Below are 21606 nucleotides of genomic sequence, written 5' to 3'. Positions count from 1 at the left end.
ATATCTAGGTATATCACAGTCATACTACAGCTAACAACAAGAGCAAATGTGCTGCTTGATGCTCGGTTTTGATGCAGGCTTCTAACCCAGGGCCTTTCAGATGCTGAGCATTGTTCTACCCTTGTTTACCACAATTCAACCCCGAGAGCAAAAGCCACACAGCACACACAGAGGACTTGTAACCAGCTGTACTCAGGAGTTCACAGGTCAGAAGTGAGCTCACGACAGCTTTGCCATTCTAAAGCAGAGAGAACATTTGGAATCCCATGTTCGTCAAGAACAGGCCTAAAGCATGCAGCTGAAACACACTTTCATAGACAAGGAAATAGAAGTAACTGTACCGGGAGGGAAAAGAGGGGGACACCTTTCTTTTCCATCTTAAAGGGTCTTGTCTATCACATTTGTGACAAAACAAACAAACAAACAAACAACCAGAGACCAACCAGATAATACACAGCACAAGAGCCTTTGGATTGGAGTCCCTGATGTGCTACCAAGTTTTGCTCTTAAGTGCCATGGAGTAGGGACAGAATGCAGAGATGTGATTAACTGGACGTGACAGGTCTGAGTAACAGAAACAGCCTGGGGCAGAAACACAGCAAGGCCTGTCATCCTGAGTCTCTCCATTGTTGCATTCCTTTCTCCCAGCTAAGGAGCAAGGAAGGCCTCTGGAGCAAGGGTCGTAGTTTCATGACAGCTGTTACAAGGAAAGGCTAGTGAGAAGATTCTTTTTCTGCTTTATGGCTGGCTTTGGGGGAAAGAAGCTCTGCTTTCTGTGGTCTATCTTGAGGAAGAAAATTCTAGTTTCTGTGGCCTGCCTTGGGGGTCACGATGAAGGGTGTGAGAGAGAAGAGAGGGCTAAAGAGACATTTTGCTTTTGAGACCTTCATTTTAGAGTCTCATTTTCTGAGGCCTCCTGATACTGTTGCTGGCTCTGCACAGTGGTTATTTGGCCAGACAGGAAATGAGAACTGATAAAGTCAAGCCCTCAGGAATGCAGCGCACTGACTCATCGTGAGGCTCTGTTCTGAGTGACTGTTCCATGGATATGTAAAACAACATTTGCCCCATCAACTCCAAGGATTTATTTGGTTCATCTTTTTTGGTTTGTTTTTAAACAGGGTCTTTCTACTATAGCTCTCGATCCCTCAGAACCTGCTCTGTAGACCAGGCTGGCATTGAACTCACAGAGATCCGCCTGCCTCTGCCTCTTGAGCGCTAAGATTAAAGGCATGTGTCACAATGTTTGGTCCTCAAGTTCATCTTGAATGAAAGGAGTTCATTAAGGGTCACCTTTGGAGACCCACAGGCAGCTCCATTTTTCTGAAGTCATCAGCTCCATTTCCTGGAGGAAACTCATACGTGGTGTTTTTAATTAGTTTACTTATTTGGTGTTTGTGCGTGCATACCGTGTGTGAGTACATGCTATGGGTGTGGGGACATGCTGGGGGCATCTCACACGTGGTGGTGACCAGAGGACAGCTCTGAGGAGATGAATCTCTCCTTTCACCATGCCAGTCTTGGGACTGAAGTCAGGTATCAGGATTGATAATAAACCCACTGAGCGAGCAATTTTGATGGCCCAGAAAGGCCTATTTTATGTGGGTCTAAATGATGAGCTGGCTGCGCAACTGAGGCCCACAAGATGGTGAAAACTGACTCCTAAAAGTTGTCCTTTAGCTATGTTAAGACAAGAGAGAGAAGTGGATGCTCACAGTCAGCTATTGGATGGGTCACACGGCCCCCAATGGAGGAGCTAGAGAAAGTACCCAAGGAGCTAAAGGGAACTGCAACCCTGTAGGTGGAACAACAATATGAACTAACCAGTACCCCGGAGCTCTTGTCTCTAGCTGCATATGTATCAAAAGATGGCCTAGTCGGCCATCACTGGAAAGAGAGACCCTTTGGACTTGCAAACTTTATATGCCCCAGTACAGGGGAACGCCAGGGCCAAAAAGGGGGAGTGGGTGGGTAGGGGAGTGGGGGGGGTGGGTATGGGGGATTTTTGGGATAGCATTGGAAATGTAAACGAGGAAAATACCTATTTTAAAAAAAAAAGACAAGAGAGAGACCTGGCATGCATTAAACACAGGGAAAGAGAAGGCACAGGAGTTTACCAAGTGTGAAATGAAGGTAAGATTAGGAAGCCTAGCAGGGTGGTGGGTGGGCCTGGGAGGACTGGGAAGTGAAGGTGATCAAGGTGCATTGTGTGATCTTTCCAAATGATCAATAGAAATATGTTTTTAAAAAACATCGCTTAACCACCACATTCTAGTGGTTGCATGGGCTATCCCACCCATCATGCACTCACACACACATGATGCATACACAAACATGGTTTTTTTTTGTTTTTTGTTTTTTGTTTTTTTTAAGGAAAAGTGCAGTAAATGGCTGCAAATCTAGGTTCAGAGCGCTACCTAGTGTTAAAGTGCTAGACGTGATTGCAGGCTCAAACAAAACCAGAGACTGGGATAGTCCTGGGATCTGCTGCTCTCAGCAAGCACTGTCTTACAGTGGGAAGGATGGCTGCTTTGCTGCTCTCTGACGCATGGGAAAGTTAACTGGCGGCTCACTGTAAGATGGAGTTACTCTGCTAGGATTCAGAGGGGTCTCATGAGTCCTGGGTTCAGTTCCTAGTGTCTCAAAGCCAAACAATTCCAAAATGCAAATGGCATCAGGACACTAAAAGGGATATCCCTGTGGCTACTACAAATAATAAAGACCACAGTGAATGTGTGAAAAACTTCACAGCCATATTTGAAGTTTTATTTTAAAGAATGGGAAGCTCCTGGAAAAAAACAAATGTATCTCAACCTTATTCAAAACGTAGAAAATATAAACTATTAAATACATTTAAAAATTTTTGGAGATGTTCACATGAAAAATTTCAGATTTGTCTTTACCAGTGAAATTTCACAAATATTTAAGAAACAATACCAACCGTGCTTAATCTCTTCCAAAGACTAGAAAAAAGGTGTAACTTTTGCTCATTTATTTGTTTTTTTTTAAAAGATTTGTCTTGCCGGGCATGGTGGTGCACACTTTTAATCCCAGCACTCGAGAGGCAGAGGCAGGCGGATTTCTGAGTTCGGGGCCAGCCTGGTCTACAGAGTGAGTTCCAGGATAGCCAGGGCTACACAGAGAAACCCTGTCTCGAAAAAAAAAAAAAAAAAAAAGATTTGTCTTTATTGTTATTTTTAGTTATGTGTTGGTGGATGTGTCTGCATGTGGATGTGAACTACCTGACTTCAGTCATCTGGAAAGGTATCAAGGGCTCCTAACTGCCTAGTCATCTCTCCAGGCCTCCTCTTTGTTCATTTTGAAACAGTCAGGTCATCCCACCTCAGCCTCCTGTGGACTGATGTAACAGCCATACACCATCGTTGCAAGCAATGATTCTATTTCTTCTCCCTTGTCGTGCGCCTTCTCTGTGGCCGAGGATCAAACCCAGGGCTTCACATATGCCAGGCAATCGCTGTGTCACTGAGCTACACCCTTAGAGCTTTGTATCACTTAGGAGGGTAATTTAACCTTCATACCCAATTTCATAATGCTATAAGAAAGTAAAGCTATGACCAATTTCTTTCTTGAACATAAGACCCAATAAAACATTGGGAATGAAATTCATCCATAGACACAGAGGAATGAATCAGGCTCACAATATTTAACTGCTCTTTTGGAGAACCTAGATTCCATTCCCAGCACCCACATGGAAATTCAGAAACATCTGTACCTCCCGTTCCAGGATATCCAATTGCAGGATATAAAACCATGCCAGGAAGTTTGGTAAGGTAGAACAGGTTGAGACCCAGAGAATCAGTGGGCTTAGGTGACTCCCAGCTCCCCGACAGACTCCTGACATATTAAAATTTAAAAGTTGTTTTTTTTTAAAAAAAGATTTAGCTGGGCGTGGTGGCAAACACCTTTAATCCCAGCACTAGGGAGGCAGAGGCAGGCGAATTTCTGAGTTCGAGGCCAGCCTGGTCTACAGAGTGAGTTCCAGGACAGCCAGGGCTACACAGAGAAACCCTGTCTCGAACACCCCCCCCCCAAAAAAAAAGATTTATTGATTTATTTATTATATGTAAGTACACTGTAGCTGTCTTCAGACACTCCAGAAGAGGGCATCAGATCTCATTACAGATGGTTGTGAGACACCATGTGGTTGTTGGGATTTGAACTCAGGACCCACGGAAGAGCAGTCAGTGCTCTTAACTGTTGAGCCATCTCTCCAGCCCTTAAAAGTTGTTTTAAATTAAAGGAATAGTCTTCCTCATGGGAGAGTACAGGAGTTAGTTATTAAATACAAAATGGTCAGCCCAGAAAAGATACATACAAATAATATTTTACAGATCAAGGTTATAATTAGAAATATATATGTATGTGCATGTACATATATTCCTGTAATAATAATGAATGAAAAGGAAGTCATGGGGGAGGGGGGCTGAACCATGAGAACGCTGACACTGACTGCTCTTCCAGAGGTCCTAAATTCAATTCCCAGCAACCATATGGTGGCTCACAACCATCTACAATGAAGTCTGGTGCCCTCTTCTGGCACAGTGACACATACGTAGGCAAAACAATGTACATAATAAATTAATAAATTGGGTGTTGGAGAAATGGCTCAGTGGGTAAGAGCACTGACTGCTCTTCGAAGGTCCTGAGTTCAAATCCCAGCAACATGGTGGCTCACAACCATCTGTAATGAGATCTGGCGCCCTCTTCTGGAGTGTCTGAAGACAGCTACAGTGTACTTACATATAATAAATAAATAAATCTTTAAAAAAATAAATCTTAAAAAAAAATAAAAAGAAAGAAAGAAAGAAAGAAAGAAAGAAAGAAAGAAAGAGAGAAAGAAAGAAGCCATGAATTTGAAAGAGCAAAGAGAGGGGTATATTGGATGGCTTGGAGGAGGAAAAGGAAGAAATGATGTCATTATATTATAATCTCAAAAAAAATGGGAAAAAATAAGTGGATCTTCTCACTTCAAATGATTTAATGAAGAAAAAAAAAATCCGAGGCCTTTTGAGTTTTAGTCAATTACAGATGTGATCGAGTTGAAAACCAAGAATAGCCATCATAATGTGTTAATTTAGCAAGATCAATGGAGTGGAATAAATTTGCCTTGGGTCCTAAAAGCCCTTGTACTTCTAGTCAATGGTGCATGGCCCTGAGAGGCCTTGATATTGAGTACTTAGGCAATTAAGTAGGTCAAATTACCACAGTGAAATTTTCTTCCTCTGTAGAGGTAGAGGGCTCAGTTTTGTTTTTCTTTTTCTTTTTTTTTTTTTTTAAGATTTATTTATTTATGTATGTGAGTACACTGTAGCTGTCTTCAGACACACCAGAAGAGGCCATCAGATCCTATCACAGATAGTTGTGAGCCACCATGTGGTTTCTGGGAATTGAACTCAGGACCTCAGGAAGAGCAGTCAGTGCTCTTAACCACTGAGCCGTCTCTCCAGCCTGGGGCTGAGTTTTATTTGTGGCTTACTAAAGAAAAGTGTGTAAGAGCACGGCTATAGATAAAGCCCAGTGGGGAGTGTTTGCTTAGCAGCCCCAAGCTTTGGGTTAGACCCCAGAGGGCAGGAGACCCAGCTGCATATTCTAAGGTTCCTGCAGGTTACTGACTTAGTCTGTGTCCACTTTTGGTACCTATGCTGTTGTGGCATCCTGACATGAAACAGCATCATTTTCTTAACCAACCAGGTGATATTAAGGCTATAGATTATATCATCTCTGTTGACAATGGGTAAACTTTTCACTGTAGCATGAGAACTATATGTGTATACAATATCAAAATGTTTAGGCAGAGTGATTTAAGACCCATAATTTACAAAAACAAGCAACTGGTCCACCCTCCTTTCCTCTGAGACTCAGAGCAGGGGTGTGTATGAAGGTAGTTCAGATGGGGTGCAGGGACCAGGGCTTTCTCCATCACCTCACCTTGCCGTGGTCCTTTAGTGGGAACTTAGAATTCCATTTAAGACCTGCCAGAACATTGTGACACCCACTTGAAACCCCTGTACTGGACGGGAAGCAGAGGCAGGAGAATTTGAGGCCTGCCTAGCCTACATAGGAGACCTGTCTAGCCAAACTAAACCAGACCTGAATAAGGCAGTGGAAGGCACAAGCAGAAGTGAAGGAGGAAGGAGAGCAGAGGTGGAGGTGGGGAGTGATGGAGGGAGGCTTCTACTTAAATTATTCTCCCGGAGTGAGGACCTGCTTTGAGAAGCAACAATTACTGCCTTTATCCACACTCCTACTAGGTAGGGAAATAGCACTTTCATTACAGGTTACTTACTCTCTCCCGTTATTTGTTGACTGACTGCCATACTCTAAGGGCTGACAGCTGGAGTCTTTTCAGAAATCTTACTCTTTCACCCCCTGCCTGCAACAACACGCTCTTGCTTCAAATTGCGGCCAGGGTTCGTTCATAGCGCAAGCTTGTTGGAAACATTTCTCAATTTCCAACTGGCCAGACGCTGTCTCCTTTCAACACCCTTGCACTCTTTGGGTCGCAGGAGAATCTCATTATAGCACCGCTGTTTTCCCTTGTACTCCTAGAAAGGACATTCTATCTTCAACGGTTTTGGTGTTTACATAGGCTCCAGGTAAGCCTTTTGCACGACAGTGGCATGGGGTGTTTTTAAAAAAAACACATGCAGTAGAAAAGAGAATGGTGGGCGCAGGGCCGATCCTCCAACTACTCGGCCACACCGGGCCACTAACGACCTACGCCATGACGCCGGGGATGGAGAGAGTTCAGCTGGAGAAGTGTTCTGGTCTCTCTGCCGTCGTTTAAAACCCCATCCTCCCCCTAGACCACTGTAGGTGGTTGACGGCTGGCGCTGTTCTGTGCATGGGCGCGGCCGGTGGGGTAACCATAGAGTAGCACCGGCAGGCAGAGCGGCCAGAAGACCGGGCGGCTCGGTGCCGCGCTTCCGGCAGCGCCGCATTGCTCCGGGCGCTGCAGTGTACGCAGTTTCCATGGGGACTGAACATGGCGCCGCGAGGTGAGACTCTGGAGGTGTGTGTCTCTGCCCCTTATCCCACGGGTACCTGCCAGCCCCCTCCACCTCTCTGTCTCCAGAGCTCGACCTAATCCTCCATTTCTAAAAGTCGGGGTCTTACTCTTCACTTGTCTAAATCGGGCTTGGGTTGTTCTGATCACCCCGAGTGCCTGCATGGGTACTCGAATACCGTACTCTTAAAAATCCCCGGCTGGCCCTATTCTGGGATGGCTCAGTTATGAATCCTCCCGCCTTGGACAGAATTAGTTTCTGTGCCTCAATTTCCCCCTCAGAAGTGACAGGGTTGAATATTTGAGGTGCCTCTCAGCTGTGATTATAGCTGAATTGTCAGAGAAGTAGATGTCAAAGTGATTCCTGAGAAAGGAGATTGAAGGCAGTTCCTGCCACACCAACACTCACGTCATTAGCAATCAGAAGTTTCTCCCTCATTCACAATAATCTTGTGATTTCTCCGGATTACAAAGAACCTTCACACAGAACAGAGTAGAGCTCTAGCTGCCCTGCCCATTCTTTGTTTTGCTTTCTTTCAGATAAAAGATTGTCCTCAACCCCCCTGGAAGTCCTGTTCTTTCTGAATGGGTGGTACTATGCTACCTATTTCCTGCTGGAGCTCCTTATTTTCCTGTACAAAGGTAAGCCTGGGCCTATCTGCCTCTGCCCCAGCAACCCTTTTCCACTTTAGCATACTCCAAGAACCTTCTATCTTCTGGTCCTAGCGGCATCTCCATTGCAAGGCAGAAGTCTCTCCAACTAATGGCTTTAGAATGATCAAATAGGATGTCTTTCAGCAAGACTTGAGTTTGAGAAATGTGGGTTTCTCCATCCCAACTCTTTCCCCATCTCTCTTTACTAAAATATTCAGATCTGTGTACCATTATAATTCAGTCATTTGGCAGAGTCAGGACTTGGAAACTTAAAGCCTGTAGCTGTAACAATCTATACCTTGCTGATTTGTGAGATGTTAAGACTGGTTGGTATCCTTGTCCCGGGTTTGTGGCCGTCCATCCTTGTGGGGCCGTGGGGCTGACCGTTAGCTAGGTGGTGTGTGCATACTCTGGCTTTCCCTCCTGTAGGGCTCCTGTTGCCGTACCCAACAGCCAACTTAGTCCTGGATGTGGTGATGCTGCTGCTCTATCTTGGCATTGAAGTCATACGATTGTTTTTCGGTGAGTGTTGTTCAGAAAATATTTCCATTGCTTATGAGACATGCTGGAGCCTGTAACTTGATTAACAAGACAAAGAACCTAGGCTCACTATCAGAGTGGATCTGGTAATGTATATACCATTGCTTCTTCCCTGAGGCTTCAAGCTGCCGCTTCATATTCTAGGTCAAGGTTTACCTGTGTGTTTGTGAGTGAGGCTAGAAGCGGGCAGTAGCACTGATCTTAGACCAGTCCTCCCAGCTGCCTGAGTGCCACAAGAGTGCCTGCGTCTTCTCCTTGCTCTGAGAGAGGAAAGCAGTACATTCCTAAAGAGCTCAAGATCCCCTCCGCTTCTCTAAACAAGGATTTCTCTAGAAGTTCCTAGACACCAGAGAACAGAGCAAAACTGCTGATTACTTAGAATATATCATCCTAGTGCGAAAATACAAACCTAAGGGAGAGAATGGTAAGGGATACTAACAGTCAATTCACAAAAGTCATTATAGAGGACCAAAAACCTTGCTAAGGTGAGCATGGTGGCACATGCCTTTAATCCCAGTACCCTCTGGCAGAGACAAGGGGATGGCTATGCATTCAATTAGACATAATGAATTCCAGTGCAGACAGGGATGCGTAGTTAAATAGATCTTAAATAGATCCTAGCTAAAAAAATAAAACAAAACACCAAAACAATAACAACACTTGCCAATGTGCTCAAACCTAGTAAAGAAAAGCAAGAAAAATAAGGTAAAAAAATTTTTTTTTATATATTGGCATTAGTCAGAAAGATTTATACAGTACAGTATCCATATTTGGCTTGTGATATACATATTTTTTAATTAAAAGTCATTATTTTATGCCGATGGATATTTTGCCTGTATGTATGCCTGTATACTACATGTATGTCTGGTGCCCACAGAGGTCAGAAGAAGGTCTTAGGCTAGAGATGGCTCAGAGGTCTAAAAGGACTTTTAAACCTCCTGCTTTTGCAAGAGGACCCCAGTTTAGTTCCGAGCATCCACATCAGGTAACTCACAACTGCCTGAAACTCCAGCTTCGGGGATCCAATGTTGTCTTCTGGCCTTTGTAGGCACACACAAACACCCAAGTGAGAATTAAAAGTTAAAAAGAAGAAGAAAAGGGCATCAGATCTTCTGGAACTACAGTTACAGACTGTTAAGCTGCCATGTGGGTGAACCTGGGCCCTCAGGAAGGTCAGCAAGTGCTCTTAACCACCCATGATCCATCTCTGTAGCCCTAAAGAACAGATATTTTGTTTTTGTTTTTTTGTTTTTTCGAGACAGGGTTTCTCTGTGTTGCCCTGGCTGTCCTGGAACTCACTCTGTACACCAGGATGGCCTCGAACTCAGAAATCCGCCTGCCTCTGCCTCCCAAGTGCTGGGATTAAAGACGTGTGACACCACGCCCGTCTAAGAACAGATATTTTTAATGCACTTAAATTATTGTACATATTAATTGAAGTTTTAATGTATATACACATTTGCATACACACATGCATATTATAGCTATACATATTTTACATATACACATATAAATTACTATGTGTATACACATGGATATATGTATACACACAGACACACACACATACACAATTTGGTTTTGGTTTTTTGAAGCAAGGAGAACAGGATGATCTTGAACTCTCAATTCTGACCTTATGCGTGCTGGGATTCTAGGTGTGTGTTCCATGACTGGCTCTGTTACTTTTTTTGTCTTTTTCTTTTTTGAGACAGGGTCTCTTTATGTAGCCTTGACTGTCCTGGAACTCTCAATGTAGACCAGGCTGGCCTCAAAATCAAGAGACCTACCTGTCTCTGGCTCTCCAATTTTTTTCTTGATACAGAATCCCACTGCTCCCTGGGTAGAGTCAGAATGGAAGCAGAGCCTCTGGAGTGAATGACTTTAATCATGTAATGCCCTGGAGCTTCAAAGTTTTAGGTCAGTGGGAATTAAGTTAGTTAGTTTATTTATTAAAGATTTATTTATTTTATGTATGTGAGTACACTGTCCATCTCTTCAGACACACCAGAAGAGGGCATCGGATCCCTCCCATTACAGATGGTTGTGAGCTACCATGTGGCTGCTGAGAATTGAATTCAGGACCTCTGGAAGGGCAGTCAGTGATCTTAACTGCTGAGCCATCTCTCCAGCCCCTAGGACTTAAGTTTTAAAAATGATATTCCCTTCTAGAGAAATAGCTCAGTGGTTAAGGGCACTGGCTACTTTCCCAGAGAACCAGGGTTCAAGGCCCGGCATCACATGGTGGCTCACAACCCTCTGTAACTCCAGTTCCAGAGAATCTGATGTGTTCTGACCTCCACAGGCATCAGGCTAGGCACATATACACAGTGCACACTCATATACAGAAAATAAGCAATAAATTAATAAAATATTTAAATATGACATCCCTACTCAGGGTAATTTTTCTCTGTTCTGTCTGTCTGTCACACCAGATACTTCCTGAGGTGGAGAAAAAAACAAAGCAGACTGCTGAAGCCAGGAAAAGCAGTTACCATCTTGAGGCTGACTGTGGGGACTGTTTTTTTTTTTTTTTATATAGGTACAAAGGGAAACCTCTGCCAGCGAAAGATGCCCCTTGGCATTAGTGTGGCCTTGACCTTCCCATCCGCTATGATGGCTTCCTATTACCTGCTGCTGCAGACCTACGTGCTCCGCCTAGAAGCTATCATGAACAGTATCTTGCTCTTCTTTTGTGGCTCAGAGCTGCTGCTTGAGATGCTCACGCTGGCCACCTTCTCCAGGTATTACTGCTGAGGGCTGGACTCCCCACCCAGAGAGGGATGCATTGCTCTTTGAAGCCTAGAAGATGTAGAAAACTGAATGTGAGGGTGTGTCCATGGGAATGCTTTTCTGACCTCCAGTAGGTAGAAAAGTTCTCTGTATATGTGTTCTGCATCTGTACATTCATCTTTGTGTATACACAAATGTTCAGGTGTGTGTGTGTGCAGACCAGAAGCTGATGATGTTAAGTGTCTTCATAACTTTACACATTATTAGATTGGAGAGTCTTTCCCTTGAACCCAAAGCTCTTCAATTTGCTTAGAGCAGCTAGCCAGCTTACCCCAGGAAACCCATTTCTCCTATGGGTGCTGGTCCTCATGCTTGAGTGGCAAGTACTTTATCCACTGAACCATCTTCCCAGGCCCCAAAGCATCTTTCCTAAGGAACATAGATAGTCTTCTGGTTCTTTGGAATCAAGAGACATCTAAAATGCAGAGTCCAAGCTAATAGTTGTTAGTCACTAGTCTTTTTTTTTTTTTTAATGTCCAGTGCTGTTTGACCCGCCTGTATGTCTGTGTGAGGGAGTCAGATCCACTGGAACGAGAGTTACAGACAGTTGTGAGCTGTCTGTCACGTGATGCTGGGAATTAAAGCTAGGCCCTCTGGAAGAGTAGCCAATGCCCTTAACTGTCCTGCCATCTCTCCAGCCCTATTCATTGGTCTTTAAACAGTGTCTTTCTTTTTGCCTTTAGCATGGACAGGATCTGAAGTACAAGAATTCCAGCTGGTGACAACACATATCCATCTGGTACTTCAGCCACACTGGTGAAAAGTGGTAGGTCGAGCTAACCTGGGAAAGGTTTGTGTGGTTTTTCCTCAGTGCGGACATTTGGGCGCTGAGCACCTACCTGAGGCCAGTGGCACCATCTTTAAAGCGGGATCATCAGCAGGAGACTCTTTCCTTTTGTTGTAGGGAGGGGCAAGGCTGTCCCCATCTTGGTGTTTCTAACAGCTTCCTAATGATCTCAAGTTCTCTTCTGTGGTCATCATGGCCAGAGCACCTTGTGTGGACCTTCTAGTTTTGTTTGGCTTCCAGCAGAACCTGAGCCACAGCACTCTGTGCACGTACATCTGTCCTACATGACCATGGAGAGCCTCATAATGGTGGGCTCTTGGGCTGATTCCAATGTGTGTTCTCCACGCTGCTCCACCTGCCCCCATCCTGCTCAAAGAGATGGTGATCTAGAACCCATTTAGTAGTTTATAGTAGTATTTTTCTATTCTGATCATGAAGCAAACACAAAATTTTTAATAAAAGTATTTTCTGATACAGGGCTGGTTGATTTTCTCCTATGACACCTCTTTAGATTTCCTTTCTTCTAAGTGAGGGCACAGACTATCCCAACAGTGTTTTCTGAGGCTGTGTTTAGTGGTAAGCTGGGACACAAAGACACTCACGGAGTGTCCCACCAATCCTTTCCTCTCATGCCCAAGTTACAGCCTGAATCCCAGAGCACTGCCTGTTTGTCATCTTCAGTTCTTTGGCAAGACTGTAAATGCTCTTCTCTGCAAGTCTCCTTGTATCTAAATTCTTTCCAGCATAGGCTATGCATAATTAGACATTGAAAAGTGTATTCTAAACCTGACCAAGATCTTTAGAGTTAACTTAAAAGAAACATGTATCGGTCAAGATCTTACTAAGCATTGCCATGTATTTTATCCCAGGAAGCTACTATGAGTAATGAAAGAATCTACTTCAGGAAGCCTTGAGGTCAGTCTCTGTGTCAGGAGGATCCTGGAATATGTTTTCCTAGACTGCCTTTTTTTAAAAAGAAAAAAAAGCTTTCTTAAAGCTTTCATTCTATGGGTTCCACAGCCCAATGCAGTTTTTGTTTTTTCTGTGTCCTTGCATCCTAGTTGTCTTTGAGACTCTGATGGACAGAACCACCACAGAAAATAACAAAAGGGTCTAATAGGTACTTCCCCAGTGTTTCCATATCCTATTTTATGAACACCAATTTTCTGTTTCTCACACTTGCTTTTTCTAGCTTTGCTTTGGTTAGTGGCACAGAATAGAGTCTCTGTGACTTCCTGACTTCGTTTAGATGTTTATCAATTTTGACTCCTTTCCCAGGAGCACAAATGAACAGAAAGCACTGTGGTAACACACGGCTTTAATCCCTGCACTTGGGAGGTGAGTTCCAGGACCACTAAGGCTACACTGAGAAACCCTGTCTCAAGAAACCAAAATAACAATAAAACAAATGAACAGAAAGCTCAGCTAAGTGGAAGTGACTTATATATCCAATTTTAAAAATGCACAGGGGCTTTAGACTGTCCTCCTCCACTTTCCAGGCTTAGAGGCTTCTGAGGAAGTAAAGGCACCTATGGAAATATAAGCCTGTCTTACAAGTCAGTCTAAACAAAGTATAAACCCAGCCAGGGTATGGTGGTGTACATCCACATTGCCACTGAGGATGAAGGTTAATGACCGAACTTAATTAGGATGATAGGATGTCATCTCACCTCAGTTATGTGGAGGCTTAGTCTACTGGTTCCCATGGTTGCTCCTTGTTCTTGATGCTGCTGGAGCCACTTAGTCATGCACAAGAGAAACCAAGGCAGTGGCTGGATGTGGTGGTATACCTTAGTCTCAAGCACTTTGGAAGCAGAGGTGAGAGGGTCACAGCTTTGAGACGAGCCTGGGGTCTCAGGACAGCTCTAGAAGCTTTTCCATGGACAAAGCATTTTGCTGAAGCAAACAGTATATATAATACGTTTTCACATTTAAGATAGGGATGTGCCTCATGTTTATGCTTAGTCTCAAGAGATCCTGTTTCAAACTCCCAAGTGCTGCGACTATAGGTGTACCACTGTATCTGTTTCATTTTTTTCAGTGTTAAAATTATCTGGCCTGGAAAGTGAGTGTGGCTACAAGCTGTGCGTGTAAGAGGCAAGCTACTTTACCTGGAGGCAACAATATCCTGAGACATCTTTGGAGGCATAAAATGTTTGGTTGGAATATTAAATAGATGGAGCAAACCCAGCACTTAGCAAACATAGCAGGCAACTAAGGTGCAAGTGACTATTGACTCCAACATGAAAACACACACTCAGCAGTGAGGTACTAAGCATTCTAGCCCCTCTAGGGGAAATTTGCAAGTTTACCCGCTTTTCCTGGTATCAATACACACTACCATATGGACTGCCGTTCTTGTCCTGTAATTCTTCACTTAAAAAAAATTAATACCCTTCACTTAAGAAAAAGTTAAAAGTGACTTAATTGGGCATGGTGGTATATTCCTATAACCCCAGCACTTTGGTAGGTGAAGCAGGAGGCTCAGGAATTCATTGCCAGCCTGGGATATTGCCAGACTTTCTCTGTGTAGCCCTGGCTGTCCTGGAACTCACTCTGTAGACCAGGCTGGCCTCGAACTCAGAAATCCGCCTGCCTCTGCCTCCCAAGTGCTGGGATTAAAGGCGTGCACTACCACGCCCAGCACCTGAATCCTTTCTTGTCCAAATTATAAATTGGTAAAATGCCACTACTTTGTCAGTGGGTCTTTATCTGTGCTGCTTTAAAAGGAAAGCTCTTTTGGAAATCCCTCAGTACTTCTAAGCTTTCTAGTTTCTACTTCTCAAATTTAGATGTCAATTCTGTCCACAAAACACATCCTTAATATGAAGGCAGAACAATTATTCTCATTTTTGATGAGACTGAAGTCACATTACTTGTCTATGGTAAAGGAAATGGAGGACTTAAGGGTTCTTCTCCAAACAGGAAAGTACCAAACTCCACAGGGTAGGGAACACAATCTGCAAGGCAGACTTGGGAACTGAGTGGCCAGGTGACTTGGAAACTTAACTCGGGGAGAGAGGCGTAAGTAAACCTTCACACTGGACTCCTAGGAGCTCATCATGTCAGCTACAACTGTGGAGAAACCACTGCCAATCACCAAATTACACTTAAGAACCTGAGGTTTTCCTATATCACATAGGACCTCTATCAGTCCGTATCCATGCCCCAGACACCTCAACAAATCTATTCAATGCAGAATCCGTAAACAGCTCACACCCCATTTATTATTTAAAAATATTTTGTTACAAAAGGAAAAAAATACAATGCAGTATAAAAGATTGACATCGTCATCAAGTTTATTACACAATTTTCAACCTATCAGAAAGACAAACAAATCACCGACAACAGGGGACGGGGCCTTGACCTTTTGAGGATTGGGATTTTTTTTTTCCTTTTGCTATGAGGAATAAAACTAAAAATTATGTCACTGAGTAAAAATAAAAGTGGGGAGAAAATAATTCTCTGGGTAAACAGTTTTTCTGATATTTTAATATGTTGTTTTTCCTTAACTGTCACTTTACATTTTTTTCTACATTTTAAAAAGACACCCCAAGCTGCTTTCAAGAATAAGCCCATCACTTAACACTTAGCCAATGAGGCAGGGTGCCATGTTGATGGAATAGGGATCGGTTTAGGGAACAGGAAAATAAGCCACAACTTGCAGTCTCTGTCCAAGGGGAATGTGCCTGTCCAACCTTGGGGCACTCCCTCCGTGACTGAAGGGGTCTATTAGAAGTGTGCTGGGATGAGAGAGGCATCCAATTCAGTCTCCCCCGAGTCTGAAGAATCTCCAATGACCCTATGCCTCACACACTAAGTCCCATCTCCACATGTCATGTCTCTTTTTACACCAGATCTCACAGGCCCTGCAGATGCATGCAGAAGGAACATCACCCTATGGTACTCCAGGACTGTGGCTACCTCTATCAGGAGCAACCTATAACAATTGGGATGCTGAAAAAAAGCAATTCCATTTGCTTGTGCAGAAAATGGCCACCAGTGTGCTGGTCCTTACAACTCTGAGCTGAGTTCACTAAAGTCTGGCTCCAATTCTTCTCTGCTCCTTGTTAAAGGCTTGAAGCACCTCCAGGCAAAGTGACAGGGGGAGTATTGGAGTAAAAGGATAAAAAAACCAAAAACCAAAACAAAACCAAAATAACCACAGTTGTGACTTTACCTGCCCATTAGTGCTGAGTTATCCCACATTTAAGTCAAAGTATGTACCTTGGGAATATGCAAGCCTATGCTTACATCAAACCTGAAAAAGAGCCCATGTGAGTAGGCTACATACTGCTCAAATTGCTTTCTTCCCCACATTTCTGGTACTTTATAAATTAGGGGTCCTCGTTACTGAGGTCCCATGACATCCCTAAGTCCAAAAAGGCAGTACCTTCCTCTAAAACAAGGAAGAAGCCTTCTTGGGGAGAAGGATTCCATGTTAAATGGAAAGCCTCAGGGAAAGGAAATACCTAAGAGCTGGTTATCACAACAGGCAGGCAAGCCTGAAGCAGCAAATGGTGGTATCTGGCTGGCCTAGGCTTCTGGCAGATAGCAACCTCCCGGGTTCTGCTTTGGAGGAACAAGTCCACTGAGGAGTCAGACAGCAAGGAGTCAAAAGGATTCAGCCTTCTAGGAGGCCAGGGAAATAAACCGTCAATATGTGAGGAGAAAACTGAGAACACTTGTCTTGTCACAAGGTAATTTCTGTTCTCATGGTCCCTCCTCAACCGGCTAGGAAAGTAAAGGAGTTGAATAAAGTGGTATGTTAGCAGGGTTTGGACCCTCTTGGCCCCATCAAATATAGTATTGAGGGCAGAACCCTGGGCATTTTTGGCACACCCAGTCACTTTCCTACAATCCCACATAGAGGATCCATTTTCTCTGGGAAGGAAGTTTTCTCAGTATCCTCACTACTGACTGCTCCTGGGCAATCAGAAACTCAGGTTTCCTTGGACAAAGCACCATTCTCTGTGGAGTCTATGGGCTGGACATGTTGCTCTCTTCCTGTCTGCCCTCATTTCCTACCCCAGCAAGTCTTTAGGTTCTTCCCCCCTGGCAAACAGGAGGTGTGGGACTGGGAGGGCTGCCAAGCCATCTTCAATCCTGCAGGGCAGAGGGTTTTGCCTGGAGGAAGTTAGGGATTTGGAAGAAGGGGAAGGGGTGGAGTGGCCTCCGTCCTTTAGTCCTGATCAAGGTGAGGAGATGCAAGTCCATTAAAAACAATTTGCTTCCACCCAGACTCCTGCAATGAAAGCACCAGAAGAGAACATCAGTTAGAGGCCGATCTCTCATCAGTGGGGGCTTATTCGAGATAAACAGGCAATTCTTGAAATCACAACCTCAGTAGACAAAGAGAGAAAGCTTAGCAAAGTAGAATAATATGGACTGTCTGGCACAAAGTAATGTGAGGGAGTGGCTGCACAAAGCATAGTGAAGACATAAAAAAAACAAAACAAAAAACCAAAAAAACCCAAAATGGTGGCAATTACTTTAAGGTTAAGAGGAAAAAACAGACAATGGAATAAGGTTTTTGAAAGCAGTTTGAGAACATTTTAGCTAGGAAAGGTCAGAAACTTAACATTTCTAGAAATGTTGCTTTAAGGAGACGGGTTCAGAAAATTTATTCTGAGCAAGTCATAGCTTACCTAAAGGGCAAGAAGAAAAAAAAGAAAGGAAGAAAGAAAAAAGAAAAGAAAAGAGAAAGGAAGAAATGGGAAGGACAATAGCAAGAAAACAAGTTGTGTATTTAATCAAATCGACCAATCCCCTAGTACCCATGAGGCTCTAGCAAGAGGCAAGTACTCCCGCTGCAAACCCCTCAATATCTGTTTTGTTTTCAAGCATCCATGATTAAAACAGACCATAAAACCAAAACCCAAAAAACATCCCCTCCACATACCCCAACTAAAACCCCACAAACCAAACCAAACCAGATTCCAAAACAGTGTACTTCTGCATGTGCACAAAGACAAAGCACAAGAGCCACTGCAGGCTGTGCTGAATAATCTGCAAAGGATTACGGCTTTCCTCATAGAACAGCTGTGGGTGAGGACTCAAAAATACAATAACCTAAACCCAAATGACCTGGCCAAGAACTAAAAGCAGAACATGGAAGAAGAAAACAGTAGCAGTCACCATCAAAAACATCTGTCAGCCTTACCCAATAGGAAGGGTCTGCTAGGCCTTTTGCCATATTGCTAATCTTAAAGCCCCTACTAACCTGAAACATGTTGATGACAGTATGGTCACTTGGTGATATAAAGCAGAACCAAAGGTCAAAAGGAAAGAGGAGAAGTAAATTCAGGTGTAGACTGTTTACTAAACTGAACCTGGAATTGCAGACATACACAAATACACAAATATATACAAATACACAAATATAAAACTACCTTTGTAAAGAAGCTTCATAAGCCTGGTGGTGGTGTTGCACGCCTTTAATCCCAGCACTTGGGAAGCAGAGGCAGGCAGATCTTTGGGAGTTCAAGGCCAGCCCACTCTACAGAGCAAGTTTCAAGACACAGGACTGTTACACATAGAAACTGTCTTGAGGGGAGTGGGAGGGAGAAGGGTGGGGGGAGAGAAAGAGCCATCCAAAAAGATACGCACACATAAACTATGCAGAAGAGATCTGCGTGCTGCCTTCTGAGATGGCACTCTTAGCTACTACTCAGAATTGGAATGATCTTTACCTTGCTGGCTTCTCTAGACATATGTACAAGTATTTGTCTCAGTTTCTAAAAAGAAAAACTGAAGCTCTTAGTGCCTTCTTTGTTTCCTAAATTCAGGCTTCTGTAGCTTAGGCTTGCTTTTGAAATCATGATCCCCCTACCTTAGTCTTCCAAGTGTTGGGATTACTGGTATTTACCATCACAATTGGCTGAATCTTTAAGCTCCATCAAACTTGAACAGAAAGCTCAGTTTTCAATGGAGCTGAAGAATATGGATGAAGTGAGAATGAATCTGTATCAAGTAACAAACACCCTAAAATAGTGGGACAATTACAGAGAGTTGAACACATAGACCACCTAGGTACACCCTCAAACTTCAAAGCATACACATGCATATCTTGAAGAAATGGCATTTGTGAAGTGTCCTTACAGAATGAGATGCACAGGATAACAGGTACATCAAGGGAACTGGTGTTGGCAGTAGTGTCTGAATGCATACAAAAGTCAAAGATCCATCACTTCAGTTGGCCCATCAGCCTCAAACCCCAGAACTGGGGCCCTCTCCTGAGAAATAGAAGAGGATGCTGCTGTTCCATTGAGGCCTCTGCACAAAACACACCTTTCCTGATCAGGGACACTTATTCACAGCACAGAAATACAATTGTTTTTAAGTAAAGATGCTGTAAATGCTGTTCAAATAGCTTGGAGGACTAAGTTCTTTATGCAGATCTGTATATCACTTCCCCAACATGAAACCTTCTAAGCTACAACTTAGTAAATGAAGATAGAATCCAGACCACTATAAAAATTTAAGATGATTTTTTTCTTCTTTAAAGAGGGAAATCTCTTTAAAGTGTCTGATTCACTTGTACATATTAGGGGAGACCAGGAAAGAAGTGATGTAGAAAACTTACCAAAGAGCGAGTTTTCCCTATTTTACCATAGGCCTGTACCAGTCAAAAAGATGTTTTCTGTTACTACCAACAGAGGACTTTCAGATGGATTGATGAATCTTGCTGGTACCAGTTTCACTACCAAAAGGTTGTCAAAGGAGCAAAGCCACCAGGAATGGTGATAGGCAGTCATCTATGCTAGTAAAGTACACTGAATAAGACTCTAGACACTACAACTGCTGCTTTGCATAGACAAAGTAACAGCTCCTCTTCTGGTCCGTCTGTCCGCCTGTCCTTCCTTCCTTCCTTCCTTCCTTCTTATTCACGATAGGGTTGTTCAGTGCAGCTGGCTGTCCTAGAACTTGCACTGTAGACCAGAGTGGCCTCCAACTCTGATATCTGCCTGCAGCCACATATTACATTTTTTCTTTTCCTTTTTTTTTTTTTGAGGCAAGGTCCTGAATGACCCTGAACTTATAATTCTTTTGCCCGAGTCTCCTGAGTTCTAGCATTACAAGTTTGATCACAACATCCAGTGCTGGCTGTTTTGAATTTTAAGTAATGCTTCAATTGTGCTAGCTCACAAGGAAAGTGATGGTGCTATTTAATGAAGGGATAGACCAAGACACCCATGCCGACCTTGCCCATCCCCAAAAAGAAAGAAGGCCAAAGCCACTTGCGGGTTCCATCTTCATTACCCTACATTTCCACAAGCTATAGATGTTAATGTAGACACCTTTCGAAACTCAATCTGTTGCAAAAACCTAGAGAGACAAACACAGAACCCATTCAGAGCTTAACTGCTGGCTCTATGTATGTTATCCTACATTTGAGAATTCTGTGAGATAAGAACGAGAAAGCCTGTTTGTTTTTTAAAGAAAGAGAGAAATAAGGCACAGAATTTGATGGGTGGGATGATCTGGGAGGAGATGAAGGAGGGGAAACCATGATCAGAATATACTGTGTGAAAAATATTAAAAAAAAGAAACAGAGAAAGGTGTAGATTGAAAGCATTCCTAATTTTTATCATTCCATTTACTTTCTGTAGAAGATGACAGAAACAATCTAAGCTATAAGTCTGTTTAAGTGCCAGGCTGCTTTTAATACCACTTCTTGAGAGGCAGTGGCAGGAGTATTTTTCTGAGTTCTAGGCCAGCCTGGTATACATAATGAGCCCAGGACACATAAAGAGACCCTGACTCAAAAAACCAAAGCAGTTAAAGCAGTTAACACTAACAACATTGCAGAGGCAAACACAGAGAAATGCTTTCTTGTCTGTTAGGAGGCTGCCTCTATGTAGAGTTTTACAGACTTTGCAAAAGGTTTGAGTTTACCAAGACCTATGAAAATGCACAAGAGGTGAAGGTTTCCAGTCTTCCTCATCCAGTCAGCATCCATAGTTGAGAACTACATAGTCAGCGGGGAGTGGTGGCGCACACCTTTAATCCCAGCACTTGGGAGGCAGAGGCAGGAGAATTTCTGAGTTCAAGGCCAGCCTGGTCTACAAAGTGAGTTCCAGGACAGCCAGGGCTATACAGAGAAACCCTGTCTCAAACCAAAAAAAAAAAAAAAAAAAAAAAATCTACATAGTCATGGCTGGAGAGATGGCTCAGCGTTTAAGAACACTGGCTGCTCTCCCAGAAGACCTGGGTTCAATTCCCAGCAACCACATGGTGGCTCACAACTGTCTGTGATTCCTGCTCCAGAGGACCTGACACCCTCATACATTCATACAAAACACCAATGTGCATAAAATAAAAATAAGAAAGAACTACAGAGCCTGCTCAAGTATATTACTTCAGAACAATCAATCAGACAACAGACCAGGTAGATCCTCCTAGCCATATTCTGGTCTATTTTATACACCTCCACAGAAACAGCCAACACCCATTCTTTCTTATACCACAAACAATCCTTGTTAGCAGCTTTAAGTTGGGATTGTAAAATAGTGGGATAAAACTCAAGAGCTACAGGCTCATCCTCCAAGATAAATATCTTTCTGTGAAAAAAAAAGCAGAGCTGAGAGACAGGAAGCCCAGGCTGAGCCAGAAGAGCTGACCTACCTTTTCAATCATCTATACCAACTCCTCAAAACTCCCACTTTTAACAAAACTTAGTAAAACAAGCATATCACAAGGTCTCTAAAGCTGTTGAAGATTTTTCAGAATGGTTTTCTACTCTAAAGCTTTTAATGGATATCCATTCTTGAAGTCATTAATATTTTATCATGAAAACTAAGGTAACAAT

General features: G+C 43.3%; 2 protein-coding genes across 18 annotated transcripts in view; one reads left to right on the top strand and one right to left on the bottom strand.

The window, feature by feature from the left end:
• The first annotated feature begins 6434 nt into the window (after positions 1 to 6434).
• Positions 6435 to 21606, top strand: part of Tmem216 (transmembrane protein 216) — a 16972-nt gene continuing 1800 nt past the window's right edge. The window contains exons 1-7 of one of the 7 annotated variants that reach the window (XR_386504.3): positions 6435 to 6617; positions 6828 to 7019; positions 7568 to 7669; positions 8111 to 8203; positions 10758 to 10959; positions 11692 to 11774; positions 11913 to 12271. Coding sequence is in view for 5 of the 7 variants with exons in the window: in XM_006527318.3 (XP_006527381.1) it covers positions 7007 to 7019; positions 7568 to 7669; positions 8111 to 8203; positions 10758 to 10959; positions 11692 to 11707 (426 nt within the window). In the remaining 2 variants the exon portion in view is untranslated. Of the gene's footprint in view, positions 6618 to 6827; positions 7034 to 7567; positions 7670 to 8110; positions 8204 to 10757; positions 10960 to 11691; positions 12272 to 21606 lie in introns of those variants that run through there. The other 6 variants (XR_386505.4, XM_006527318.3, XM_006527319.4 and 3 more) reach the window with 6 other exon arrangements.
• Positions 14997 to 21606, bottom strand: part of Cpsf7 (cleavage and polyadenylation specific factor 7) — a 22513-nt gene continuing 15903 nt past the window's right edge. For 6 of the 11 annotated variants that reach the window (XM_006527116.4, XM_030250955.1, XM_030250954.1 and 3 more), the window contains one exon: positions 15003 to 17040. The gene's annotated coding sequence lies outside the window, so the exon portion shown is untranslated. Of the gene's footprint in view, positions 17041 to 21606 lie in introns of all 11 variants that reach the window. The other 5 variants (NM_001362450.1, NM_172302.3, NM_001164272.1 and 2 more) reach the window with 2 other exon arrangements.

This window comes from Mus musculus, chromosome 19 (assembly GCF_000001635.26).
Source record: "Mus musculus strain C57BL/6J chromosome 19, GRCm38.p6 C57BL/6J".
Lineage (NCBI taxonomy): Eukaryota > Metazoa > Chordata > Mammalia > Rodentia > Muridae > Mus > Mus musculus.
This window is presented reverse-complemented; position numbering and strand designations above follow the sequence as displayed.